General features: G+C 51.5%; 1 protein-coding gene across 4 annotated transcripts; it reads right to left on the reverse strand.

Moving 5' to 3' along the window:
* Positions 1-735: 735 nt before the first annotated feature.
* Positions 736-26,978, reverse strand: Otud3 (OTU deubiquitinase 3). Of its 4 annotated transcripts, none has more exons than XM_039110628.2 (8): positions 26,775-26,914; positions 22,562-22,710; positions 16,259-16,371; positions 13,083-13,205; positions 7,872-7,991; positions 6,960-7,056; positions 6,238-6,422; positions 736-5,491 (listed from the first exon to the last, which is right to left on the reverse strand). In XM_039110628.2, the coding sequence occupies exons 2-8, from the start codon at positions 22,623-22,625 to the stop codon at positions 5,318-5,320; spliced, it is 876 nt and encodes a 291-aa protein (XP_038966556.1). In that variant the 5' UTR covers positions 22,626-22,710; positions 26,775-26,914; the 3' UTR covers positions 736-5,317. The 4 variants fall into 4 exon arrangements, with proteins under 4 accessions (XP_038966556.1, XP_038966558.1, XP_038966559.1 ...); NM_001191983.1 differs by having other exon boundaries at positions 4,969-5,491; positions 26,761-26,978; XM_039110630.1 differs by lacking the exon at positions 16,259-16,371.
* Between the last annotated feature and the right edge of the window lie 445 nt (positions 26,979-27,423).

The raw sequence follows: 27,423 nt of genomic DNA on the forward strand, positions 1-27,423 counted from the left end.
TATGTGGTGCTAGGGATGGAACCTAAGAGATTCATGGATGCAAGACAAGCATACAACCCACGGAGCTGCTCCTCCTCCATGAGATGAGTTCTCTTGGGTGACAGTTGTGTTTGCTGTTGTCCGTACACTGGAAGCCTTTAGCAAACAGGGTCCCCAGCTGTTTCCAAAGACCCAAGAGGCAGTAGTGGTAGGATGGAGTCGCAGACGTTTGGGTGGGTGAAAAAACTGGATACCAGCAATACCCAAATCCCTCTGCCAGAGTCAGGCCGGTTTCAGACAAGGTGCAAAGCTAGAGTCTCTGAAGCAGCTGGACCAGTAAGTCTCCACCCTCTTCACCCACAGGTCCTCGGTGTGCACCAGTGTAGTCTAAGACCATCCGCCTTCCAAGCAGCCCAGGCGAAACTCAGTCAGAGCAGGGAAATCTATGAATTCTGCTGGCCGAAGCCAAGTGCACTGTTCAAGCATCTGACATTACAAGAGGAAGCCATGCTGGTGATGTCCAGAAGAGGGTAGTGCTCAGGGTGGCAGCTGATCGTCAGCCATGTAATGAGAGACCGAGTAGGTCTTAACAATGATCTGCCCAGCATGAGACGGACGGCCATACTTCCCTGTAGCCACTCTGCCTCAGCCAGATCCCAAATGACTACCCAGCTGGGGAAAGGACATTTCCCAGCATGCTTTCTCAGCCCTGTCACTCACCCAGGCGAAGCCAACAAACAACAAGCCGACCTGAACTTTGCTTTTAAACTAGAATTTATTGGTATACAAAATCAGTTCCAAAGATAAAGTGGCACGTCTTCGCGGCTGCTAATGCACCAAGTGTTGAGGGTTAAAAACACAAAAATGTTTGGTTCTTAAAACAGTGCAGATAGCCAAGTACAGTACTTCAGTAAATAAGAAGGAAATGTTTCGGATGAACATAAGCTACAGAGAGAGACAGCCTGGGGAAATGGGCTCGAGACACCAGGAGATGGTGATTCCTCACCACGTCGCTCTAGAGCTAAGGCAGACTTGCTGAGTCTAATGGTCAGGACCCCATGGAGACCTTGGACATCTCTAGACTGCAGCCAGAACAAGTGTAGTGCAATTAGAAAAAGGGAGAAGGCAGACACACTGGAGGACGGACGCACCATCCCTGTGACCAGAAAGGGGAGCGGGGTGCTGGGTGCTGAGCCTGACTCAAGGCCCGTTTCCCCTTCTCTGATCTTAGTGCTAGTAAGGGAAGCTGGGAGGGCAGCCACCATGGAAATGAGCCCTGAAGAATAGGAAGACAAGAAGAGCCCCACAGCAGTGGAGCTCAGGTTTCAGGGCTCTGTCAGGAATTGGAGCATAGGCAGAGGCGAACCTCACTGACTGCCTTGGTGCTGTAACGGGGCCTGCGGGATGCTCATGTGCAAGGATCAGTCAGACCCCAAAGGTTTCTCTTGTGCTCAGGACAGAGCAAAAGGAGCCCTGCCCGCAGGTATGCCCTGCTTATGGTAAACTCGCTGTGCAAGTGTGCCACTGCACGGTGTGGGCAGGGGTGGGGGGGGGGACGGCATCCTCCGCACGGCTACCAGCCTTCTCCAGTAACCGTGAGGGGGGTCACCATTTCAACTGAGTTACTGAACTGAGACTCTAAAGAGAACAGACTGAACAGACTGTTAGAACTTGACCTGGGACAGAGCTCTCTGAGCCCAGCCTCAAAGTGCAGGGAGTCACGAATGCGCTCCCACTTACGACAGAAGGATGCTGTTGCCTCCCTCCTCTCAGCAGACATGATCAACTGGCCAGAGCTGCCAACTGTTAGAACGTAAACAAACTCAAGGATGACCCTGGAACAGCTGGCTTGTGAGACACAGGAAATGTCCCTGTGGAAGCCCTCTTGGGGTGGGGTGTGGTGGCCCACCACTTTGATCCCAGAACTTACAGAAGGCAGAGATAGGCGGATCTCTGAGTTTAAGGACAGCCTGGTCTACAAAGCTAATTCCAGGACAGCCAGGGCTACACAGAGAATCCCTGTCTTGGGAAACCCACAAAATGTCTCTGGGTCTGCTTGGTACAACACTGGGTATGTGCAACCCTCAACCTGGGAGAGACAAGGGAAGCCCCACACCTCACCTGGGTCTGGAGGTAAGAAGTGAGAAGCTGAAACTGGGGCTGGAGGTGGATTCAGGAGGCCCACAAAGGCCACAGCTCTGGGGAGGCGCCTCCTGGTTCTGCTCACATCCTCTGCTTGGGGTTGACTGAGTCCACTCCGCCTGGGGATTCGGGTTTCCTCTACCCAGCTGGATGCCAGAGGTAAAATAAGGGCACTCTACTTATCCTGGTAAAACCCAGGCAGACAGTAGTTCCTCAGAACATGAAAGACTGCAGGGGGGCTCACTCTGAGCATAGTGCAGCGGCCAAGTCCACCTGATACTACCTGGAAACCTAAGCCTCTACTGCCACAAGCGCCACAGGAAGTGGGCATTGGGCCTGAGCTACAGGAAGGGCCCCCACCGATCCCCACCCCAGCTGCCCTGCAAGCTCAGCCCTCTTCACTGTCACAATCAAGATATGGTTGGGGGTGTTTTCAGAGCTCATAGAAAAAACTACAGGCTACCCTGACGCACACTGAAGCTCCTTGCTGCCACAATTCCTGACCACACCTCACTCCCTCAAGGCAGCCACTCTTGTTGAAAACTGAATGAACTTATGCATCCCCAGCCCCGCCTCCTGGTGGGCTGTGCTATCTACAAGTCTAGCCTGGGCTAATTCATCTGCCTACAGTGTCAAGGTGCTGCCATCTAGTGTGCTTTTTATTTTATTTTTTAATTTTAACCTTAAATTATTCTTAAAACCTAGAAAACCTCTCTGCACAGTATTAAGGCCAGTGAACTGCCATGAAGCACTGGGGCTTTTCTCTGTGGCCTGTTTATGAGCTACAGCCAGGAAGCTGACAGGTTCCCTTCCCGGGACAGCTTCTCTGAGAGCATCTGGACTGGAGGAACAGTGCTAACCATCGTCACCCCAAAGCTCAACACACTGGGCCTCACCTCGGCTGCCTATGAGGTAACTGTCAGAGACTGTCAGAACTGAGGTAGTGGGGCCCACACACTGAGCCTGACCTGGGGCAGGCTCCCCGCTTCCAGTGATCAGTATATTAAAGAGATAAAGCAGCAGAAACTGGAAGGCTGGGCGGTGACAAGGCAAACTTGTTTTTAACAAAGTGCCACTGTGTTCTAGAAAGCAGAGGCTACTGCCAGAGGCAGGTAACCCAGAACTAAATGCAAATTTGTAGTAGAGAAGGGTGTTCTTTTGTGAATCCCCAGGACTCTGACACCCAAGAGACCCAAGGCAGCTTCCTGTCAGGTGAAGAGCAGTTCTAAGAAGGCACTACATGGGCTGCTAAATGCCAGCCACAGCTTGGATTTTTAAGTGCTGGGATGGAACCCAGGCTTCCTATACACTGGGCAAGTACCCCACCACCGAGCATGCTTCCCCAGGCCTGCCACTTCAAACTTCCGATCCTGAGGTTTTTGTAAACAGCGCTGACCTTTCCACAAGGACCTGGCATTCTGCCGTGAGGCAGTACAAAGCTGGGAGCAAAGAGCGTTCACTCAGACACTGCCTGGGTGACCTCAGAGAACACTGCTTCCAGAGGCAGCCTGGTCCCCCCTCAGAGCACAGCAGCCACCACCCTCTCTTACTTATTGGGACTGACCGTGTCATTTGCAAATCTGCACAGCATTGCAATGTCCTAGACTGTATACGCGGGAACCTACACTGCGTCCTGGGAGAGAGTCCAGGAGACTTCAGGTGCTCCAAACGCCAAGTTCCAAAGCTGAACAAATGAACAATTTAAGGACATCACCACCCTGAAGAAGCCAGCAGCCTGCTGGTCAGGCGACTGGATGAACCCGAGACAATGGTGTCTGCGTCTACATGCTTTTGTGATTTTCCTTTTGCCTCTAGTGACAAGGAATAATTTCATCTTTTGACCCAGCGTACAGGGTTAGTCCAAACATGAGGTTCCCAGAGGGCATTAACTTTAGTCATGGTTGTTCGCCTGAGACATGACAGTTTAATGTCCACATAACCTAGTCTGTGGACCCGCACCCATGGTGCAGGCCTCCCCGGCCATTCAGCTTAGCCACGCAGCCTCCTCCACTGCTGTCGCTGCTGTACTCTCTGAGGTACTGAAATCCAAACAAGGTTAACGTCCAAATAAAATTCAGGATGCATGTTTGTAAGATTCCCCCCGACCTCATGGGTGGAGACCCATGAGTGAAACGGGACCTTTCATCCTAACCCTCGCTAGCCTGGAACTCAGTACACAGCCCAGGCTGGCCTCAAACTTGCAGCAATGCGGCCTCTGCGTCAGTGCTGGGATCAGACTTGGCTAGAGCCAGCTTGCTAGGCTATGCTACGGGACTTCACCCCAGTTTCATGTTCATGAAGCTGACAACCTGTAAGCTCAAACCACCATCTCTCTCCGTAGGCATCATTCTGAGTCTAGCATAGCAAAAAGAAAAAAGAGTTATTTAAAATTCAAGCATGGAAAATGGTGTCCCTGTAGACTGCTGCCATAGACAATGTCTTTAGATTCTTCCAAGGCAGAACCTAAGAGCCCCAGCTCACCCCGCACAGCTACAGGAAACTCAGCCACACTTCCGAACTCAGAGCTGTGCCACAGCAGCGCCACACCTTCTCCTAACTGTCCCAAAGTCCCCTGCACTGCGGGGCCCAGCAAACCCAGGTCTCGCCAATAGCCAGGCACATGCACCACGTGGCTGGCAAGGGGAGGGGCACCCACTCTGAGAGGATACCTGAGACAGGAGGAAGGAGATGGCCTCGACCTCCCTGGCTGCTGTGAGCTCCCCACCCTGTCCTATCACTGACATGTCTGAGTGACCTGTATCAGAAGTAAATCAAATCTCAACACACTCTTGAGCTGGGAAAGCAAGACGCTCATCCTGCTGGAAAATGAGAGAGAAACAAAGGGCGTTGTCATGAAGATGTCTAATGATTGTGCTAACGACTTCAAGAATTATTACAAGGAACCCCCCTCACGCATCAAGGGAAGAGCCTAGAGCCACCACACTCTGATTCGCAGGGCAAGCGAAGCCTCCTGGCCCCATGACCCACCTATGACTTAGTATTTTGTTTGAGTTCCAGAAGGTGAATGGTGTCACCACACTCTCACACAACAGAGCACAGGAGAGAAAGAGGCAGCTTGAAGGACACTGGCTCCTCGGGCTCGTGTGTGGGTGCTGACAGTTGTCTCATCCTCAGGGGACACGTGGCTGGGAAGCCTTGTCTGCAATGTGCATCGTTCAGCTCTCGGGTGCGAGAGTCAGATGTTCAGAGCAGCGAAGGTCTTCACCAAGGTGACCTGCGTGTTCACGTCTGCTTCTCTGCCCCGGTCTCTGCTGCCATTTCTGTTCTCCAGGGCTTTGAGGCGGTGCCTCTCCTCCTGACGCTTCTTCTTCTCCAGCCGCTGTTGTTCCCTCCGCTGCTTGTTTGTGACCTGGAATAGACAGGAGAAGCCATGTGGGTCTCTGGCTGCAGGGCTCTGGGCCCAAGAGACCAGAATGATTTCTTTTCTGTTAGACTGTTCAAATATACTTTGAAACTTACGTTCCCTTCCTGAAGCATCAAATAAAATCAATCCTCTTCATGAGCCGATCTAAGTGACCCACAAAGACAGTGTCCCTAGTCCAGCAGCTGACAGATTTCACAGCGGCCTGGAGACATGCTCTCCGTCACTTAAGGCCCTAGAGAACTGCGGTAAGGCAAGGCTCAGACTGCACCCTCGTGCCTGCACGCTGTCAGGTAGTCTAGCTCAGGACATCTGCCTTTAAGACGCGTTTTAACCTGGACAGACTAACGGCATCACGGGCACTTGCTGGAGCTGGGCAGGGATGCAGGGATGCAGGGATGCAGGGGTGCAGGGATGCAGGGATGCATCTGACAGGTTGCCAAGAGCCTCACTCATTAGAGAGACGTGCCCTCCATTTCACCCGCACTTCATGCTAGAAAAGACTGCAAAGCACAAAGATCCACACGGAAGGCGGCAGCCATGCTTCGGCACAGAGGGTGGACACTTCCTCCTCCTGTGACTGTGGGACAAGCAAGGTCCTCTTCTGCACCTTAGTGTGCCTGCACCGATGCTCTGCAAGAACCAGTTCCATACATCCAGAACGCTGCACACTAGGGTGCGACGCCATTCCCTCCCTGCTACAGAGCCCGCCCCGACTCCCCCCGCCCCCGTACCTTCGGGCACTGGCTCTTCTTACGCGCTCTGCTCTCTTCACCAGGGCTGGCCCGAGCCTCACTGGTCTCCACTCTGCCTTCGTTTCTGCCCTGATTTCCAGAGAGTCTGGAGCCGCCGCCTGCCTCCTCACACGAAGGGCCACGCTGCTTCACTCTGTCACCAGGCTCAAGGCTCTTCTCCGCATCTTCCAAAGAAAGACACTTCGTTAAAACCAAGAACCCAGCAGTTACACAAAGCAACTGCAGTTAAGTGACTCCAGGATCACCAGGTCCCCAGACCCCTGTCACTTTCAAAGCCAGGTCCCTTGAGATGGACTTCGGCGACTCTCATCTCACATCAACCGTCAGGAAGGCTGCAGGGAGAACATGGAAAGCCCTGGCTCACTGCAAGGCTCGCAGCCAACTTTCTGCCAGCAGGGTTTGTCTCCTTTGATAAACTTTTTAAAGATAAGTTTTAGGGATAAAGTATTCATTTGTATCCCAGATCTAGAAGCAAAGCATGACCCCACCCTACACCGTCCGATACAGTGGCCGCTAAGATTGAAACGCACAAACACTGGGCAGCGCTGCTTGTTGTCCTGACTGACAGATGCTCACAGCACTTGAAGGGGCGGATGGACAGAGTGGACACTACGGCAATCAGGAGAACTGTGAACAGCATCTCGAGGGAGCGCCAGCACGGTCCCTTGCAGTTTACCCCCAGGGCCCAGTTGTAGACTTACCCTTGCTTGTCCCCTGGTTCATCTGAAGCAGGGCGGTTACTGAAGGCTCGATAGTGTGACTCTCAGCTTCCAGGTTCTGGACTATTAAGTTAGAATCCTATCAAAGAACAGAGAAACACCAAGGCTGTGGCTTGTGTGGTGCTCCAGAGCTCTGCCTCATCTGTCTGACACACGGGAACACAGAGCAGAGGAACTGACAAGGTTCTGAGCCCTCATCTGTCAAGATCAAGTTCCAACAAGAACTTCAAGTTGGCAGCCTTGTCAATGCATTTATAAATAAACTGTCTTTATAAAACTAGACCTTTACTAGAGCAAATCCCTCTCAGAAAAGATGAAGCCCACCAAACAAGGGAGATGAGTTAATAGCTCTCCTGTCTCTTGGGCTCTGGCAGGCCAGCTCTGCATGGTAGCACCTGCTATGAGGCACAGCACTGAGCATACTGCTGTGAGGGACACCTGCAGGGAAGGGTGCTAACTGTGCATCCAGCTGTGAGGGACACCTGCAGGGAAGGGTGCTAACTGTGCATTCAGCTGTGAGGGACACCTGCAGGGAAAGGTACTAACTGTGCATCCAGCTGTGAGGGACACCTGCAGGGAAAGGTACTAACTGTGCATCCAGCTGTGAGGGACACCTGCAGGGAAAGGTACTAACTGTGCATCCAGCTGTGAGGGACATCTGCAGGTAAAGGTGCTAACTGTGCATTCAGCTGTGAGGCACACCTGCAGGGAAAGGTACTAACTGTGCATTCAGCTGTGAGGCACACCTGCAGGAAAGGGTGCTAACTGTGCATCCAGCTGTGGGGCACACCTGCAGGGAAGGGTGCTAACTGTACATCCAGCTGTGAGGCACACCTGCAGGGAAGGGTACTGTGCATCCAGCTGTGAGGCACACCTGCAGGGAAGGGTACTAACCGTGCATCCAGTTGCACTGCCAGCTTTCTGGACAGCATCTTCCATGTCATCTCTCAGACTGTCCCCTTGTGTCTTCATTTTCTCTTTTTTATTTGTTCTATCTTGATGAAGCATCTGGAACTAAAAGAAAAACACCATAGGAACCATTGCTCCAGCAAATTCCATTCGACTCTCCAACCCATGACGATACCGAATCACAAACCGTCCAAACACGGAGAAGAAGTCATGCTGAAGAGAACAACAGTGGCTCGATTCACCCACCCACACCCTGAGAATCCAGGGCATAGACCTGAGGACAGAGGCTGGGAGGAACCACTCAGGAACAGGAGCAGCAAGGCACTGCAGTACTTGTGCAGCGACGGCCGAGTCTGGCAGCACACACTGTGTCTGCTTGCTGTGTACAGACTGTCCCTATGTATGGACCTTGCTGTGTATAGACTGTCTCTCTGTTCATACCTTGCAGTGTACAGAGGACTGTCCCTATGTTCATACCTGTTGAGCTTCTCAACTTACAATGCTAGCCTTGAAAACACATGGACCCAGCTCTCATCTAGTCGCCACGTTCCCTGATTTTCAGCTCGCTCTGGGCACATGGTAGTGAGGGACGCCCCACTCCCCCCTCCAAAGGCTTATGTATTACAGTGAGGTTCACTCGAGGCACGCAGGCCTCTATGACAGAACCCAAGACGGACTCTAAAACCATCCCTACCCACCCTTTGACTACACATCTCTTTCTGCAGTCCATCAATAATGGGCATGGAGACTCGTACTTGGCACTAAAGTCTGAGTGGAGCCCAGCTGTGAGGAATATATCCCTGACAGTCTCAACAAGAAGCAGCCTAAGGAGACCGACCCTCTGGCAAAGTGCCTCCTTCCTCCCTTCACGGCACTGGAAGTTAGCCACGTGTGAGATACAGGCAACAGAAATGTTATCATGGGGTGACCCACTAGAAAAGCATGGTACAGTCATTGACCGCGGCTTGCCCTCAGGATGCCGCCTTCACCGCAGTTAGAGGCAAGCATAGGAGTGAGGGGTCCCTGCCATCAGCACCGATGGATGGACGTCTCAGTTTTATCAGCCGAGGCACACAGACCAACAGAAGTGAAGTGGTCAGTAGGAGAAAAAAAGCCACTACTTAGATAAGAAAATTCTGTACCCTCCAAAACAACCCACAAACCACCATGAAAATCCACAGCAATGTGGCACAGTGCAAACCGCGGGCACGCTGTGTACTTGTAAGCCAGCAGCCAGACTCCATAAAGCTTGTTTAAAACTGAAAACAAGGAACCTCTGAGTCCCTCCCTCCTTGCCTCCTATCTGACAATCAGAAGAGAGCTCACAGCTGTTCCTGCTGCCACACCTTTGCTCGGCCAATGGGCTCTGACCCTTGGAAGCCTTAAGCCCCTTTCGTTGCTAAGTTACCTCGGCTGTGGTGTTCTATCAGAGCAATAGAAAAGTAACTGGGGCAGTGTGGCATGCCACACAGCGGAATGTCACCAAGATGCACTGTTACAGCTACAGCATGGCTGAATCTCACAAACACCATGATACGTGGAAAAGGCCAGACAGCAAAGGTCAAAAACACGATTCCATTCATGGACAGAGAAGGACTGCTTTGTTGCTGAGGCCTTCTGTGGGGATGATGACAGTTTGGAACCACGAGAAGACATGGTCGAGGACCTTGGGGTGTCCCACTGAAGTGATGGATTCCATCTCAATGCTTGAGAGAGAATTCTACAGAACCTCAGGCTGAGTCAAAAGGTTTCATCCGGACGATGACCAGCTAGGAAACATGAACAGAAAAAGATCCACTTCTAGACTCCGAGCACACGAGAGGCAGAAGCAGGAGGATCAGAAGCTCCTATCCTTAGCTACACACAAAATTCAAGGTTAGCCTGGGCTACATGAGACTCTGCCTCAAAAGCAAAAACAAAAGGCAACAGGCTGAGCAGCAGTTAGGGGCACTGACTGCTCTTCCGGCAGTCCCAGGTTTGGTTCTTAGCACCTACATGGTGGCTCACCACCATCTCTAACTCCCATTCCAGGGAATCCAATGTCGTCTTTTGGCTTCCTCTGGCTTCTGAGGGAACCAGGCACATACTTGGTGCAGACATACACTTAGGCACAGCACTCATTCACATGAATGAGAGCTCACAGGAGGATGCAGTGAGAAGAGCTGGAGGGGTGGCTGAGCAGGTCCCGGCATGCACACCACGTGGCCCACAATCCCCTGACAGCTCCAGAGGGTCTGAGGCCTCAGGAGCCTTCGCTCTCACACAGATGCACTCGGACAGATGCACATACAGCACACAACTGAAGACAACAAATAAACCTTTAAAGGAAAAGATTACATTATTTAAAAAAGCAAGCCAATTTTAAAAAGCAAAACAGGAAATCATAAAATAATTAGTAAGTGAAAAACTGTACCAGATTTTACGACAGACTTGCATGAATTAAAACAGCCGGGCGTCAACACACAGGGGGCAGCAGGGCAGAACCAAGCAGCTAAAGGAGCCGCAAACACATATGGAATGAATGTGCGCGGCCAGTGTGGGTCTTAGCCCAGGAAGGAAGCCCGCAGCGTGCAGAGGCAGTCTGCCTGCAGATAGGCAAGCACACGGGCGGAAAGCTGAGACCCAGCCCTCACCGCCTCAGAAAGACAAATCCCAAACAGAGCCAAGATTTCACAGAAAAGAAACAGGGGTCTGGTGTAGGAGTCCACATCTGTAACATCTCCACTACACATACACAAAACAGGAGGCAGGAGGATCACAGCAAGTTCAAAGTCAACGTAGGGCTCTCCAGGGAGACCTTGCCTCAAAAAACTAAAAGTTAAAACTAAGGCTGAATAAAAATAAAGATATGACTATACATCAGGCCTGGTGCACGCCTTTAGTCCAGCACTCGAGGGGCTGAGGCAGGTAGTCAGTCTGGGCTACATTGTAAGTTCCAGAAAAGCCAGGGCTAAGCAGAGAAAACAAAAATGTATTAAAACACCTGTGGGCTCACTTTCTACCTCAGAGTGGGAAAGGCCATTCTAGTTATGACCCCAAGCCCTAGAGCCATATAAGGAAATACTGTTAGGGCTGGGAGACGTCCGAGTGGCACAGCACTTGCCGGCCATCTTTGATAGCTAGCACCACTTAATAAACCAAACCATTCAAGGAGGAAGAGGACAGGAGGATGGGGGAGGGGCAGGGAGGAAGAATGGACCTAAAAAGTATCGATAAATTTACCTAAAACCCACAAACTTTCACAGCAGAGACCACAACAGGCACAGAGAAGTAGCAGGCAAGGAAATACCTATAATTTCTCACAGAAGCATGTATGAAGTTCCTAAAATCATTAGACAAAAAGACAAAAATGAACAAAAATATAAATAAATCAGTTCACAGAAAAGGAAGGACGCAGTAACACAGGAAAGATGCACAGACTGAGTGATGACAAAATGTCGCAAAACCACATTTAGAGGGGCTGGAGGGGCACAGGAGAGCCGGCCCAGCAGCCAAGAGTGGGCTGCTCCTACAGAGGACCAGAGTTTGTTTCCCAGCGCCCACACAGCAGCTCACAATGACCGGTAACTGCGACTCCAGTGGATCTGATGATGTCCTTGTCTGGACTCTAAGGTGTGCGCGCGCGCGCGCGCGCACACACACACACACACACACACACACACACACACACACACACACGCGCGCGCGCGCGCGCTCGCGCGCAAAGCTAAAAAAAAAAATCCATTATGTTAAAAATCAAAAGACTTTCCCCTTATCCTGACAAAGATCATAAAGGTGCGGCAGGCCGCTGGTGGTAGCGCAGCTTTGACCCCAGCACTGGGAAGGCAGAGGCAGGCAGATCTCTGAGGCCAACCTGGGTCTACAGAGTGAGTTCCAGAGAAACCCTGTCTTGAAAAACCTAGATAGATAGATAGATAGATAGATAGATAGATAGATAGATAGATAGATAGATAGATAGATAGATAGATAGATAGATAGATAAAATTGAAAGGATGTGTCAAGAGCCATACACTACAAGCTAAAATGTAAACTGAAGGCAGTGACCTACGTGACACAGTAGTGTGTATCAAAACATCTTGATACACAAAAGGCTCTTGATTTATCTGAAAGAACTGAGCCATACTAGGACACCAGGCCTTGCGTCTAACAGCACAGGCTGGAAGGCATCTAAGACGGATGGTAAGAGACTGGTAGCAGGTTATAATGGATCCACACGGCGAGTGTCATGCAGCCTTCAAAGAGAGATTCAGGAAGTCTTTCGTGCACTGCTATGAATTCAGCTCTAAGATGTGCTAAATGTAAAGAGCGCCGTGCATGAAGGATCTGAGTACTTATAGATGCTACGGCTTGGGCTGGAGAAAGGGTAAAAATAGCAGACATGGGCTGGAGAGAGCTTGTGTAGGCGGAAGGCCTGAATTCAAGTCCTTGCAATATAAGGTAAGCAGGGCCTGGGGTGCACCTGAACCCCAGTGTTGTGGAGGTGGAAACAGGAGGAATGCTGGCTCACACCAGTGACTAGTCTAGCCAAAAACAAACAAAAATCCCTTGAAAGGTTCAGAGTCAGAGAAGCTGCTTCAAAAGGATAGGTGGAACTGACAGGACACTCGATGCCTTCTCTAGCTTCTGTGTGTATACACAGGCATATGCACCACATACTCATGAGCACGGAAAGCACACTCACTCACACAGACACTCACTCACACAGACAAGGGGGAGCAGGAAACAAAGCTATACAGATAATGCAACCCATCTGTCCTTTAAGTGCTAAGTGACTAACCTGGAATCTACTGAGGGGACAACAGAACCTGCACCCATGTAGCCATGACGACCCCAGGTGCCTGCTAGGGGAGGGTCTCACCTCACTAGAAAGTAAGAAAGATGTTGAGTTTTTTACATTTGTGTGTATGCATGGGCATGCTCACACCCATGCCACGACCCTGTGAGCATGTCAGAAGACATCTTATACAAGGGGATTCTTTCCTTCTACCGTGTGGGTTCCTAGGACGGAACCCAGGTTATCAGGCTAGGCAGCCAGGGCCTCTGAGACCTGAAATACTTTAGCAATCTGATCGACGGCTCCCTGAGAGCAACTTTTCATGAACTGCAACCACAGCTGGCCTACAGTACTTAGCTCAAGGACACAGCTCTGCGCCTGTCTCTTCAGGTCTGAAAGCAGAAGGAGCTGGCTTCACTCACGTCAGTTAGGAGATGAGCTGGCGCTTCTGAGTTGTCATTGATCCTCCGGACGCTGTCATAGTGTTCCCCGTACCGGTAGGCGATGTGGAGCTCCCTCGCGCTGCTCTTGTCTGTGCCTCGAATCTGCCAACACAGAGAAGACCTGGAAGGTAGGCCTGTGGGAGGGAGTCTGGGCCTGCAGGCCCCACACAGACACACAACTCTGTAGGCCACACCTGTCTCTGAGCTCTTGCTCTCCCAGGCTTGTAGGCTTCCCCGAGCCAATGTAGCATTTGCCAATGTGCAAATGAACCCATTTGGAAGTGAATAAAAAGCCAGAGGCAGGCCTGCAGTGAAGCCATAAAATTAAGTACCTGGCCTCTTGACTGCACAGGTTCCTTCTGATGGGAGACCCAGAAACAGACCCAGGTTTGCTGAAGCCTGAAGCTCAAACACTTTGAGATTATCTTTGAAAAAAAAAAAAAAAAGAAGAAGCAGCAGCAAAATGTCAAGTATAAAGTTTATAGACCCTCTTGAAGACCTTAAAACGGATCCATGCAAATGGGCCTGAAATGGCTCATTAGCTCGAATAAACTCACCTTCCTTTTCTATCTGTCACAATGAAACAGCCAACGAGCAGCAACAATCTTAAAACCTGCCACTCACACCGGTCCCAAGACAAAACCATACAGAGGAAAGCCGTATAGTACAGCACACAGACCTGAGCACTGGTCACAACGTGTTACATGTCAACCTCATCCTGGGACACAACAAACACCAACTCCCTAAAATCATGCAAAAACATACAAAACTAGGTGCAAGTCTGGGTAGCTTCCCTCAAATGCCCATGTCACAGAAACAAAAGTAATTCTGACTGCCCCCCAGTACTGTGCTGCCATTAACTCCAACATATCCGCTCTTCTTGTTTGCACTGAAAGTCCCAGGTAATCCGAGACGACCGTTAACTTATTCACCGTCCAAAGCCGGCAAGTGCGCAGGACCACACAACCCCTCACAGACCCGGGAAAGCCTCTGTAGAACACCTAGGTCTGAAAGGCAATGGTCTGGGCGGACATCCCACATGGTGGCAGCACTGTTATCCCCCAAAAGGGACACTAACAAAGTCCCTAACATCATTAACTGTACTGACAACGTGTGTATGTTATAACCGCAAATCACCCAGAGCAGTCGGCACCAGCTGTTACTAGCAGGTCTGCGGTTCGCTACATTATCACGGAGACCGCTCACAGGAGGGCACGCCAAGGCAGCAGACAGTGCAGGTCTCAGTATCCAGGTCGAGTCTGAGCCAAGTCATCATTAATGCAGGAGCTCAGAACGTGACTGCATCTCCACGCAGGGTAGAGCCACTGGAAACTTGTTTTACATATATAGTTTCACTGTTTTGCAAGTCATAAACCACAACAGTACAGAAAGATTTGGAAAAAAGTAAGAATTAGGTTGATAAAGAAATGGAACAGTTATCTTCAGGGAAGCGGAGGTGGCTGCCCTCACAGGTGCCTGGCTTCTCCCAGTAGGCTCCTCACACAGTCTACTCTGGTGCTCCAGCGACCCTGCTACCAGCGCAGACATTAACAAACAGAAACACACTGCAGGGCAGCCGAGTTCTGGGCCAGCACCGAGAACAGGGCCCTCTCTGCTACCCGACACCGGGCAACACTGGGCAAGGCCATGGATCCTGTTTCCCTCCCGCTCCCTCCTTCCAAGCTTGCTCGTTCCCTTGCTGTGTCACTGCATCCCTGAAGTGGACGTCCCCCCTCACCCGCCAGCACCCACTTCACTCTGGCCTTGGTAAGGCTGTTAAAAGGACGCTGTGTTCGATACAAAAGGCTCCAGACTTCCATTCATGTGACACAAGAGCACACCTAAAAAGGAAGAAATCAAACGGAGGCTCCCAGAGGTGGGAGGACAAGGGAGGACACTGATCCCATGGGGCAGAGTGCGGCGACTCCACATGCTGATGGTGGCGCTTCGGGAATGTCAGAACATACCACCAGAAACAGGAAAAGGGTGAATTCTGGTATGTGTAACTGATATTTCTAAAAAGTGAATCCTCTTTCTAAAAGAAAAGGGGCCAGGCCATGCCTAAGGGACTCACAAAGCAGTGCACGCAGGCAGCACCCCTTTAATATAGCAATGCACGCAGAGGGGTGTGCGTGTGTGTGTGCGTACATGTGCGTGTATATGTGTGCATGTGCGTGTATATGTGTGCAAGTGCATGTGCGTGCGTGCGTGCATGTGTGAGTGTGGTGAATGAATTCATGTACATGTGTTTAAGATGCACTGTAGAAACACTGTGATATGCACTCTCCAATCACGTGCCCAAGCCCCAGTGTAAGATGAATGGCCGACTCGCACTAAAAATGCTACCACTCACAATTCCAGTCAGTGTGACTCTCTGAATTTCCCAGTTTTGATTCATTTAAAACATTTTAGCTTTCTAAATAAGACAACGTTCAAAATGGTGACCCAGGGCAGCTGGTCAGTGAAAGCAGAAGCCATGTCTGGAGCCAAGACGCAAAGTGACAGAAACCCTCTCAATTCTGGGAGAATTGATAAGGGGACCATCTGGCTTCATGACTGACAGGTGACGTTAATGCAGGATGCAAAGAGAAGGTGAAGGAGATGAATAGACACATACTTAGAATGGAGAGACATGTGGCTTAACATATCTCAGCCTGGAGCAAACACTTGCTGTAAAATATTTATTGTAGCAAAAAGCAAAACAAAGAAATGAAGCTGAATGAAAGCCAGCACCCGCTGACCAGAAACACTTCTTAGTCATTACAGCACGCACAGTCATCAAAATGGACTCCGTGACGCTTCCGACTCCTAAAACTCGCACAACCCCGGGGGATGGGCTTACTTCAAAGCTACAGTCTGTATTTATATACTAAGACAGTTTAATAGAGTTATGAGAAGTATTTCCACATTAGGTCCTGTCCTCAAATCATCCACGTAGCTGACTGCTGAGTAATATCTCAGCATCGTAAACTGCTTCCCGCTCACGCTCCAGACTCCTTTTGTACCCAGCACAGGGGCAGATCCAAATCCCATGGGTTCCCCATCTTTAGGTTCATGGTCCAAACTCCTCTTTGAGGTCAGCATCGCAAGTCAAGCCCGTCCTCTAAAGGACATCCCCAGAGCTAACTTAGACAATTCCTACACAGGCGACCTACCTGCCACAAAGGGGCATTAAGTTGATGGATCACCACATTCAACTGATGGTTTCTTGCAAACGCTACAATTGCATCATTGCCAGCAAAAGTACCAGGCTTTGCCAAACTGGCCACTGCATGGAGACAGGAAAGAAAAATGAAGTCTTTATGATGGAAAGTGCAAACACAAACATGGTGGGTATTTACGCAGCCACAGGCAGTGAGAAGCAAGAACACATCTCTGCGAAATCCACCAACTGTCAGTCTAGGAAGTTAGAGGTGAATGACACTCGGGGTGCTTGTCATCAGCGAAGGATCTGCTGGTTAATTCCTTCAGTAAGTGCTGCGTGCTTCCAATCTGCCCAGCTGTATAAAAACATGTCGTGCAAACAATGGACAGCAACATTGGTGTCGGCAGCGCACGCTAGTGGACGCTGCATGCCCGGGTCAGGCAGTGTTTGAGAGTTCTCAGAAATCATCACTTTTTTTTTTTTTTTTTTGGTTCTTTTTTTCGGAGCTGGGGACAGAAATCATCACTTTTTTTTTTTTTTTTTTTTTTTTTTGTTCTTTTTTTCGGAGCTGGGGACAGAAATCATCACTTTTAACCATCATGGCAGGGCTCTGGAAGGATTATCGCACTCGACACTAGAAAGACGAACAAGCTGAGATGTGGCCCACGGCCACAGAGCCTGACTTGGTAAGTGAGCTCTCACCCCAGCAGCTGACACCGCGGCCCTGGCTAGTGGCCACTCTGTCACTCTGCCCAGATCACAATCAGAGTAACTTGGACAATACTGACAAATGCATGACAAATGCCTTCAACCCAGGCTCCACAAAGTAACCTCCAGTCCTCTGGAATTTCCAAAGAAGAAAGGTGGCTACGGCAGCTGCTAACAGCAGACTATCCGGCAGCCATGTGCTACAACCAACCAACCAAGTCTGGACTCTGAAGTTGCAGTAAGCAACTCCCAGCTGACGACACTGCTTGAGCTGTGACACAGAAATGCCAAGAGCATAAATCTTCCCAAGGACAAAGCAGCACTGTGCTCGGAACCTTCTGAGGCTGGCCCAAGTCTTCCCTTAGTTAACTTTGTTCTGTTCCCTTTCCCCACAAACCACAGCATTAGGATAGCTCCTGTGAGTGTGGGGAGATCTGAAACTTGCAGGGGGGTCTCAGAGTGTGCACAACTGTGCTCTCATATCCTTGCTCCAAGTCAGAAATACACATGTGTGCATGATGGTCTGTCTGTGTGCGTGTGCATATGTGTAGGGGGAGGGATGACATGTGTCAGATGAACTGCCAGGATGCTCTCGGGCCAGGCAGGATTTAAAAGGAGCAGTAGATGACACTCCAAACAGAATGAGAGCTACTGTGGCCTGCAATGTAAGGCAGTAACCTGGGCTACAGAGGGAGAGGGAGAGGAACATGGTGAGAAGTGAGAGAGGAGAGATTACAGACCACAGATCAGGACGGGCTAGAGTGCAGGCTCAGTCCTCAGATCAGTGGGAGCCACACAGATTTTGGAGGAAAACAAACTTACATCACGATTCTGACTATCACAGGGCCATAGGCCATTGCACTGAGGGAACCTGGTGGGTATCACCACATGCGAATTTCAGAAGTAGTGGTCTTGCTGTATGCTGTGGTAACACGGTGACCAAGGCGACCTAGAGGAGGGAGACACTTACTGCATAGTACACCTCTGTCAGTCAGTTTAAAGAAGGAACTCAGAAACAGGCTCAGGGAAATGATGCTTACTGGCTCATTACAAGCCTATACTTAGCTAGCTAGCTCTCTTAAGCAGCTCGGAACCACCAGCCTAGAGATGGTGCCACCCACAGTGGGCTGGGCCCTCCTACATCAATCCCCGACAGACACACCCACAGGCCAATTTGATCTAGGCAAATCCTCAACTGAGGTGAGAGGGAGCCTTTGTTCCCAGGTGACCCTACGTTATGTCAAGGGACAAAAAAACTACCCAGCCCAGATGGGAAGAGGAAACTGCTGAGGAGAACAGCCAAGACCCACAGAACGAGCAGGTGGAACAAGCAGGTGGGAGGACACAGGAGATGAGACAGTGGGACAGCGAGTGTTCTGATCTGGGTATCCCTGCAGATGGGGAGAGGTGCAGCCCACTCTACGAAGCCACAGCACAGACGGCGAGAATAACCTGTACACAGAGCCAAGGGCAAAGTTCAGCAGGTCCTCACCTCGTAACTGAGACATCTGCCCACTGAGCCAGCAAACACTCCAGAAACACCTCCATGCCAGTGCGGCTGTGTCTGAACAAGGACTGCACCTTGTCCCTGAGACCCAACCACACTAAGGCAGACAGACACACCCCGCCCTGTGTGGGGAGACAGACGCAGTGGGCCTGACAGACACAAGCCCCGCCTGTGTGGGGAGGCAGACGCAGTGGGCCTGACACTCTGCACTTCCCGATTCTGCCCCTAAGCCCTCTGTTACCTGTCTGATGCTCACTCTTTTACAAACCGGTACTCAGCCATGCAGTGACATTTCAAGACAATACCGTTCCCCTGCACAGCTAAAGTGACCTCACGCTGCAGCTGAAGACCAGAGCCCTCTGTTCTGAGGCACTGACACACCCCAAACCCACCACAAGACTTTCCCTGAGGACCCAAGTGGGATTCGGGTCAAATTTCATCCTTATTTATTTATCTATTTTTCTAGCAGGCTGGCTTCAGACTCCTCATCTCCTGCCTCGGCCTCTTGAGTGCTAAGACAAGTGTGCACTTGCACAGGCGGTCACATGATTCATTTTAAATCTTTATCTGTCTGTCTGTCTGTCTGTCTGTCTCTCTCTCTCTCTCTCTCTCTCTCTCACACACACACACACACACACACACACAAACACACACACACCTGTAAAATGCTAACTCTGAAACTGCCTGCTTGATTGAAAAGCGACCCCAGGGAGAGGCCCACCAGAGCTCAGTGACAGGTGCACACTACCTACCCAGAGGCCCATGTGCCTGTTTCCAGTGAGGACTAGGAAGGGCACTGGTCACTGGTATGTCCCCAGACATACCCTGCCTCTGTCGCCATGTGTAGAGCTAAATGCCCCCCTGGTCTTCTTGCCTGAGTAAACTGGACTGGCCCACATCACTGTTGGAACTGCCAACATGGAGAGCCTCCTCAGCAGCCTCTCCTCCTCAGCAGCCTCTCCTCCTCAGCAGCCTCTCCTCCTCAGCAGCCTCTCCTCCTCAGCAGCCTCTCCTCCTCAGCAGCCTCTCCTCCTCGACTGGGTCCATCCACTCTCAGTGTGGCCCCACACTGTCATCAGAACAGAGACTGCGCTGCCTGATCCTGGCAAGACGCGGATGTAAATGGAGTGGTGAGGATGCTGGTTGTGGGTAGGGACGCAGCTCAGCTGGGAGAACGCTCGCTTGGCATGTGAGAGGCTGAGTCCCATCCCTGGCACTCCGTGACCTGGGTGTGGTGGCATGAGTAACATCCGGGAGGGTCAAGAGGTCAAGCTACACACATTCCAAAACCAAAAGGAAAATGGTATCTATACAACATAAGTTTGTCAGTACCTGGTATAATAAATAGATCCTTAGTAATTATTTGTCAAAACTAACACTTGAAGTTCATATATATTTTTGATAGGTTTTTGCCAAATTAAATTATAGCTAATTAGGATCACTAAAATCAAAACCAGTGACTTGCCTCAGGAGGGGCAGTGGAAGGGTTGTGCTTAGGTCTTTGGTGAGAAGTTAACATGGGCTTGCTGATTTCTTTTTTCTAGTTCTAAATGCATGCTTATTCTTTAAAACCACAGGAAAGAATTAAACCTATCTATAGTCCCATCATCCTCAGACACTAACTTACTGAGAATTTCACTTTATTACCTAATTTAATCTTCACAAAAAAGTTCAGGTGCTCTCTCATCTCCTTTTTATAAAGTTTTAAAAAGTAAGAAAAACCACCACACGATGCTAGCATCTCCACGCATCACCTCCGCTCGAGGACCGCCTAAAAGGAAGACTCTGTGTGTGCTCTGTGAGCTTAGCTCCCACCCCACTGGCAAGAGGTCACAAAGTCTGCTCGGCTGCCATCGTCCCCTCCTCCTCCTTTGGGAGGCGAAGGTGTTGCTGTGTGAGGACCAAGCCCAGTGGAGACAAGCACGCGCCTCCGGCTGAGCCCGAGGAGACAAACGGACATCTAGATCTATGGATTCCTGCTGCACAGCCTGGGCTTATGACAGAAAATGCAAATACAGTGTTTGCTGGTTACATGGACGGCATTGTTTACCCTGGCAGTGAGGGCCGGGCCTGGTGGGCTCATTACCCGGCATGACTCCTGAAGGACCCAGGTCCCACAGGGACCTACCATGCTTCTCATTACCTGGCATGACTCCTGAAGGACCCAGGTCCCACAGGGACCTACCATGCTTCTCATTACCCGGCATGACTCCTGAGGGACCCAGGGCCCCACAGGGACCTACCATGCTTCTCATTACCCGGCATGACTCCTGAAGGACCCAGGCCCACAGGGACCTACCATGCTTCTCATTACCCGGCATGACTCCTGAAGGACCCAGGGCCCCACAGGGACCTACCATGCTTCTCATTACCCGGCATGACCCCTGAAGGACCCAGGCCCACAGGGACCTACCATGCTTCTCATTACCCGGCATGACCCCTGAAGGACCCAGGCCCACAGGGACCTACCATGCTTCTCATTACCCGGCATGACTCCTGAAGGACCCAGGCCCCACAGGGACCTACCATGCTTCTCATTACCCGGCATGACCCCTGAAGGACCCAGGGCCCCACAGGGACCTACCATGCTTCTCATTACCCGGCATGACTCCTGAAGGACCCAGGGCCCCACAGGGACCTACCATGCTTCTCATTACCCGGCATGACTCCTGAAGGACCCGGGGCCCCACAGGGACCTACCATGCTTCTCATTACCCGGCATGACCCCTGAAGGACCCAGGCCCACAGGGACCTACCATGCTTCTCATTACCCGGCATGACCCCTGAAGGACCCAGGCCCACAGGGACCTACCATGCTTCTCATTACCCGGCATGACCCCTGAAGGACCCAGGCCCCACAGGGACCTACCATGCTTCTCATTACCCGGCATGACCCCTGAAGGACCCAGGGCCCCACAGGGACCTACCATGCTTCTCATTACCCGGCATGACTCCTGAAGGACCCAGGGCCCCACAGGGACCTACCATGCTTCTCATTACCCGGCATGACCCCTGAAGGACCCAGGCCCACAGGGACCTACCATGCTTCTCATTACCCGGCATGACCCCTGAAGGACCCAGGCCCCACAGGGACCTACCATGCTTCTCATTACCCGGCATGACTCCTGAAGGACCCAGGCCCCAAGGGACCTACCATGCTTCTCATTACCCGGCATGACTCCTGAAGGACCCAGGCCCACAGGGACCTACCATGCTTCTCATTACCCGGCATGACTCCTGAAGGACCCAGGCCCCACAGGGACCTACCATGCTTCTCATTACCCGGCATGACCCCTGAAGGACCCAGGGCCCCACAGGGACCTACCATGCTTCTCATTACCCGGCATGACCCCTGAAGGACCCAGGCCCACAGGGACCTACCAGGCTTCTCATTACCCGGCATGACCCCTGAAGGACCCAGGCCCACAGGGACCTACCATGCTTCTCATTACCCGGCATGACCCCTGAAGGACCCAGGCCCCACAGGGACCTACCATGCTTCTCATTACCCGGCATGACCCCTGAAGGACCCAGGCCCCACAGGGACCTACCATGCTTCTCATTACCCGGCATGACTCCTGAAGGACCCAGGCCCCACAGGGACCTACCATGCTTCTCATTACCCGGCATGACTCCTGAAGGACCTAGGGCCCCACAGGGACCTACCATGCTTCTCATTACCCGGCATGACCCCTGAAGGACCCAGGGCCCCACAGGGACCTACCATGCTTCTCATTACCCGGCATGACTCCTGAAGGACCCAGGGCCCCACAGGGACCTACCATGCTTCTCATTACCCGGCATGACCCCTGAAGGACCCAGGCCCACAGGGACCTACCATGCTTCTCATTACCCGGCATGACTCCTGAAGGACCCAGGGCCCCACAGGGACCTACCATGCTTCTCATTACCCGGCATGACCCCTGAAGGACCCAGGCCCCACAGGGACCTACCATGCTTCTCATTACCCGGCATGACTCCTGAAGGACCCAGGCCCCACAGGGACCTACCATGCTTCTCATTACCCGGCATGACCCCTGATGACCCCTGAATGACCCCTGAATGACCCCTGAAGGACCCGGGCCCACAGGGACCTACCATGCTTCTCAAAGGGGATGTCATCTTCCACAAAGGGCTCAAAATCTTCACGCTGCCTTATCATGTAGTCCACGGTCTCCTGTCGGTGCTTCAGATGGTTCCGAGAATGGCCCTCCAACTGGTCGCCCAGCGCTCTGAACAGGCAATTGCTGTCAAAGCAAAGACACTGGTTAAGATCTTTCAAAAACTGACTGAGTTGATCTAACATGGCCGGCTGTCCTTAGGCTTAGGGGAAGAGACAGCCTGGCTCTTCAGACCAGAGGCTGAGGGGAAGTGCTCTAGGGCACACTCCAGCCTCATCACCCTCGTGAGAGGCAGCAAATCAGGTTTCTCGTCCCTGTTTACCAGCTCAAAAAAGAAAAAAGAAAAAAGAAATCAAGTTTCTCAGGGCCTCAGTGGGTTCGGGGGTGGAGTTGATAAGCAGCACCTCAATTCAGAGCACAGACCTCACGAATCACTCCAGGCCTAAGGTCTAAAACTGCCATTACGATGTCACACCCACCAATACCTTTTGAACCAAGCCTCACTAAAACTTCCCAGCTAGACATCACTCACTGAGTCGCTAAGCGGCAAAAACAGCAGAAGCCTGCACCTGTCCAAGCTAAGAGCACAGTGGCAGGAGTCGAGGAAGAAGCACCTGAACAGGCCGGAAAAGACACAACCCCAAACTCGCTCACCTCGTCAGAAGGGAACAACAAGGCCACTGTTACACATCTAATCTGTTCTCTAAAATTAAACAGGGCTAGTGAGATGGCCCGTGGGAAAAGTGTTGGGTCCAAGACGCAAACCCAGGCAACCTGACCTGGCTCTCGCCATGGCTCTCCCAAACATTAACACCAAATGTTAGCTGGACTTAACCTGCGTACAAGTAACAGTTTTTATCTGCCAGCCTTTACTTGAGCCCACTAAAGACAAGTCAGACACAGTGCAATAACGTGTTTTCCTGATGGGATTATAAGGCAGCGACAGAGGAAACATAACAAACACTACAGCAACCTGGGTTCCCTTAGGAAGCCCTGGAAACACACTGCAGATGCCACCAAGCCTAGCGCCGTGGCCCTCGGGGCCTCCCGGAGATCCAGCTGGTCCCTGAGTTCATGATCTCGCCATCGCAGGGCAACCAGGCTGCTCGGTGCCCACACTATGGACGTCTGAGGTCAGTCTGTGTTGGGAGGAATATCTTGCTAACTGTTGATCCTTGGGAACATCCTTGGCCTGTGGGCACAGATGGCAGGACCACCTCCCTCCTCAGCAGCTGTGACAACCAACAGCGTCTCCAGGCAGTCCAGTTGTCTCCTGGGAGGCAAAACCGTCCCTGCCTGAGAACCACTGCACTTTAGGGATACAGAGATGTAAGGTCCTGCATTAGAAAAACAACCAATTACAGAACACTTCAAGGAGCATGCCTGTAGCAAGTCACCATCTTGAACACTTCAAGGAGCATGCCTATCGCAAGTCAACATTTTACACCTTTCAAAACAGAGACAGTAAAAATTGGTAACTATTTTTTTGTATTAGCAACAGCACTATATCTTAACCAACACTACTCAGCAAATAACACATGAAATAGTCTGCTAGTCTGGCAGTGCTGGCACACGCTTTTTCCCCAGCACTCGGGGGGCAGCGGCAGGTGATCTGAATCCGAGGCCACCTGGTCTACAGAGTGCACTCCAGGGTAGCCAGAGCCACGAAGAGAAACCCCATCTAGAAGAAAAGAAAGATCTGTGACCCTTCCAAACCACCACCTACACAGAAAACGCCATTCACTGCGACAACTGATGGAAATAACATACAAAACTAGACCAGCAAAGCCAGCCCCGGGATGTCACCCCAGCAAAGGTTTGTACCCAGCATGGAGCCACCTAACAATGCCAGACAACAGACTGGGAGGTGGGCTCTGCCCCTCACTTCCCTGTACTCCTACCCTGACTGAACTGTGTTCCCATTCTACTGCAGCACTCGGAGCTATCGGACACACGTGCTCCTGGCCTGCCACCCGGCACTCATCCCTCTTGTTCCTTTGAACTGTTCCAGCATGGCTTCCTGTGAGAGAAACCTTATACATAGAAGTCGCTGGCTCTGTTGGCTAAGGGAGGAAAGGTCTTCCTTGGCACCTCAAAGCATGTCAGCCACTTCTTCTCAATAACACGACCATGGTCCCTTACTAAGAACATAACAGCCTCCTTTTCCCCCATATCTGCTCCCCAATTATAGCCCAGAGGCTATTAAAGCCTTGAGACCATTTCAGGGTATCCGTAAGCTCAAAACAAAGGCCTCGCTCTAACTTCTTCATCCTTGCTCTCTCATAAGTATACTGTAGTTCTCAAGAGCCTGCCAGCTCACTGGGCAAGGTAGTGCAGTGGCCTTAAATCCCAGCACTCAGGAGACAGAGGCAGGTGGATTTCTCTAAGTTTGAATTGGTCTACAAGTGGTGAATTCCAGGACAGCCAGAGCTACATAAAGAAATCTTGCCTGACTTTAAAAAATTAAAAAAAAAAAAAGCTACTATCTCAAAGCATGATGACTAATGGGTTCACGTCTGTTCACTCCTGTGTCTTTAAATTATGAATATGGTTAATACTGAGCTATGGCTCATACAATGTGTGTATGCCTGCTTATTCCTCAGCAATTTTTCAGAATACAAAAGGGCCCCCAAACCAAAATATAATACTGTGAACCCTACAGTATTATACAGCTACAGTTTCTCATTGTCATCTTGTTCCCAGCACGCCCGTGCTAGCAATCTATGAGGATTAACTGAAGAAGTCTGCTCCCCGAGGGGAAGAAGGACAAAAGGAACACTCCCAAAGTTGCTCAGAACCTCACGTAAACCTCATGGAAGTCCAAGTCTGCTTTGTTGCTCTTGAGCAACTGTGGAGTTCCCATTTCCCCAGCCTATTTCTTTGACACCAAGAAACCATACTCAGTCTGACAGATACAACGTAACCATTTGCAAAGACGGTCACACCTGGGTCCACTGCATTCAACTTTGACGCTTTTGTTTTGTTTTTCAAGACAAGGTTTCTGTGTGTGACCACCCCAGCTCAAATTCAGAGATCTACTGCCTCTGCCTCCCCAGTGCAGGGAATAAAGACGTGCGCCACCTCGCCACCTCGCCCGGCTTCACTTGATGGTTTGATGTCTATAGCAGTTTGTGCTTCTACTGGAGCTAGGTGGCCTCCCCGGACAGTTTTTAATCCCTGAAAAACAAAAGCATCCTGAATGCCTTCTATGACCCAGGCACTGTTCCGGTTGGTAGCTGAATACAATTAAATTCTAATTGCAACTTAAGCAAAACACCTATCCAATTTGTCTGAAGCTCTGAAGGCAGGAGAGACAAATGGGATTAACTTATTGAATCTCGATCAATAAAAGTCAACGTAATATGAAATGAAGAAAACACTTTATGTAGGGGTCGGAGGCACACACCTTTAATCCCAGCAGACGCTATGAGTTTAAGGGCAACCTGGTCTACACGGGATTCCAGGCCAGCCAAGACTACATAGGGAGCCTCTTTCTCAAAGGGGAAAAAGAGGGGAAGAAGAGAAGAAAGAACAAGAGAGAAGAGCGAGAACACAGGAACAAAGGAACTTTCCCCAATTTCTAACTAAGGCTGTCGAGCTTTCTTTGGTTTTGTTCTGTTTTTTGAAACCCTGTCGCATCAACTCTTCCACAGCTCAACCTGACCGTTCATCGCGAACACAGTAACAGTGCCTCTTGCAACAACACACTTAGCAGCCAGTTCCTCTCCACGGTTTCCTGTCTACACCACGCTCCTGGACACACGTCCGCGTTCCATTAAGTTGCTTTCCCTCACCTTCCTCCGTTCCCAGTTTCCAGCTGCCACTCTTCTATCGTGTTTCCCGAAACAGCTGGCCGGGGACTCTCATTCCTTTTACTTGGGGAACCCAAAGCATGGACAGCAAACACTGGGGAAGCTACCTTCAGCTCTCCGCCCTCGTTACCCCTGTGCTGAAGGGGGCGATGACACCCAGGAAGGCCAGCATGACACCGAGTGGGACCGAGGTCCCTTCCCATTCGGCTTCATGACAGCTGCACCTCGAGGTCACCTCTCAGACCGGCTCGGACATTCGGGGGACCCTGCTGCAGCCTTCCACCAAGCCTGGCCCCTGCTTCCCTCTCGGAGACCGGCCCTGCGCATCCCCAGCGCCGCTTCCCGCACTCCCGGCCCGCCTCACCCGTCCCCCGGCACCTCCCGCAGCTTCAGTCCCAGGGCCTGCAGTTGGTTGGCGAAGCTCACAAACTCTTCTTCGCAGCCGCTGCTGCCAGGCTCCGGCCGGTTCCGCCGCTCCTTGGCCAGCGCCCGGCGCGCTGCCCGCTCGTCCCGCTTGCGCTCCGCCTCGGCTCTGCGGCCGCCGCTGCCCGGCCGGCTCTTCGCCGCTTGCTTTCGGGACATGGCTGCGGCACACGGCTCGCCGCGGAAGGAGCCGGAGCCGCAGAGCGCGGGGCCGCAGCCTCAGCCGGCCACCCGGCGGAGCGGCGTAAGGAGACGGCACCTGGCGACAGCGGCGCGGCCACTGCGCCGGCGCGGTCGCCTGGCACCCAGGTCACGTGGCGATAGCTCCGCCCCCGGGGGGGCCGGACCAGCAGGCACCATAGAGAAAGATACGAGGGCTAGAGAAGCAACTGTCTTGGTTGGGTCTCTTCTGCCACCTCGTGGTGGGTAGTGCTCAGTGAGGCGCCGTAGGACCAGACAGGGAAGGTCAAGGATGGCTGAGGATGTCAGAAGAGAGGCAAGAACAAATGCAAAAATTCAAAAAAGATGGAAATCAAGACGGGTGATGAGGAAATATGCTTGTTTAGAATGCACAAATCCGAGTTCAAATACAAGCGCGCGCGTG

This window comes from Rattus norvegicus, chromosome 5 (genome assembly GCF_036323735.1).
Source record: "Rattus norvegicus strain BN/NHsdMcwi chromosome 5, GRCr8, whole genome shotgun sequence".
In the NCBI taxonomy this organism is placed as follows: Eukaryota; Metazoa; Chordata; class Mammalia; order Rodentia; family Muridae; genus Rattus; species Rattus norvegicus.

Excerpts from the sequence above, each read along its gene's own strand:
- Otud3 (NM_001191983.1), bottom strand. The coding sequence starts at position 26,978 with ATGTCCCGAAAGCAAGCGGCGAAGAGCCGGCCGGGCAGCGGCGGCCGC. Across the intron at positions 16,372-22,561 it reads CATCCCCTTTGAGAAGCATG|TGGCCAGTTTGGCAAAGCCT; the intron begins GTAGGTCCCTGT and ends GTCTCCATGCAG. Across the intron at positions 7,057-7,871 it reads GCAGTGCAACTGGATGCACG|GATTCTAACTTAATAGTCCA; the intron begins GTTAGTACCCTT and ends GTTCTTTGATAG.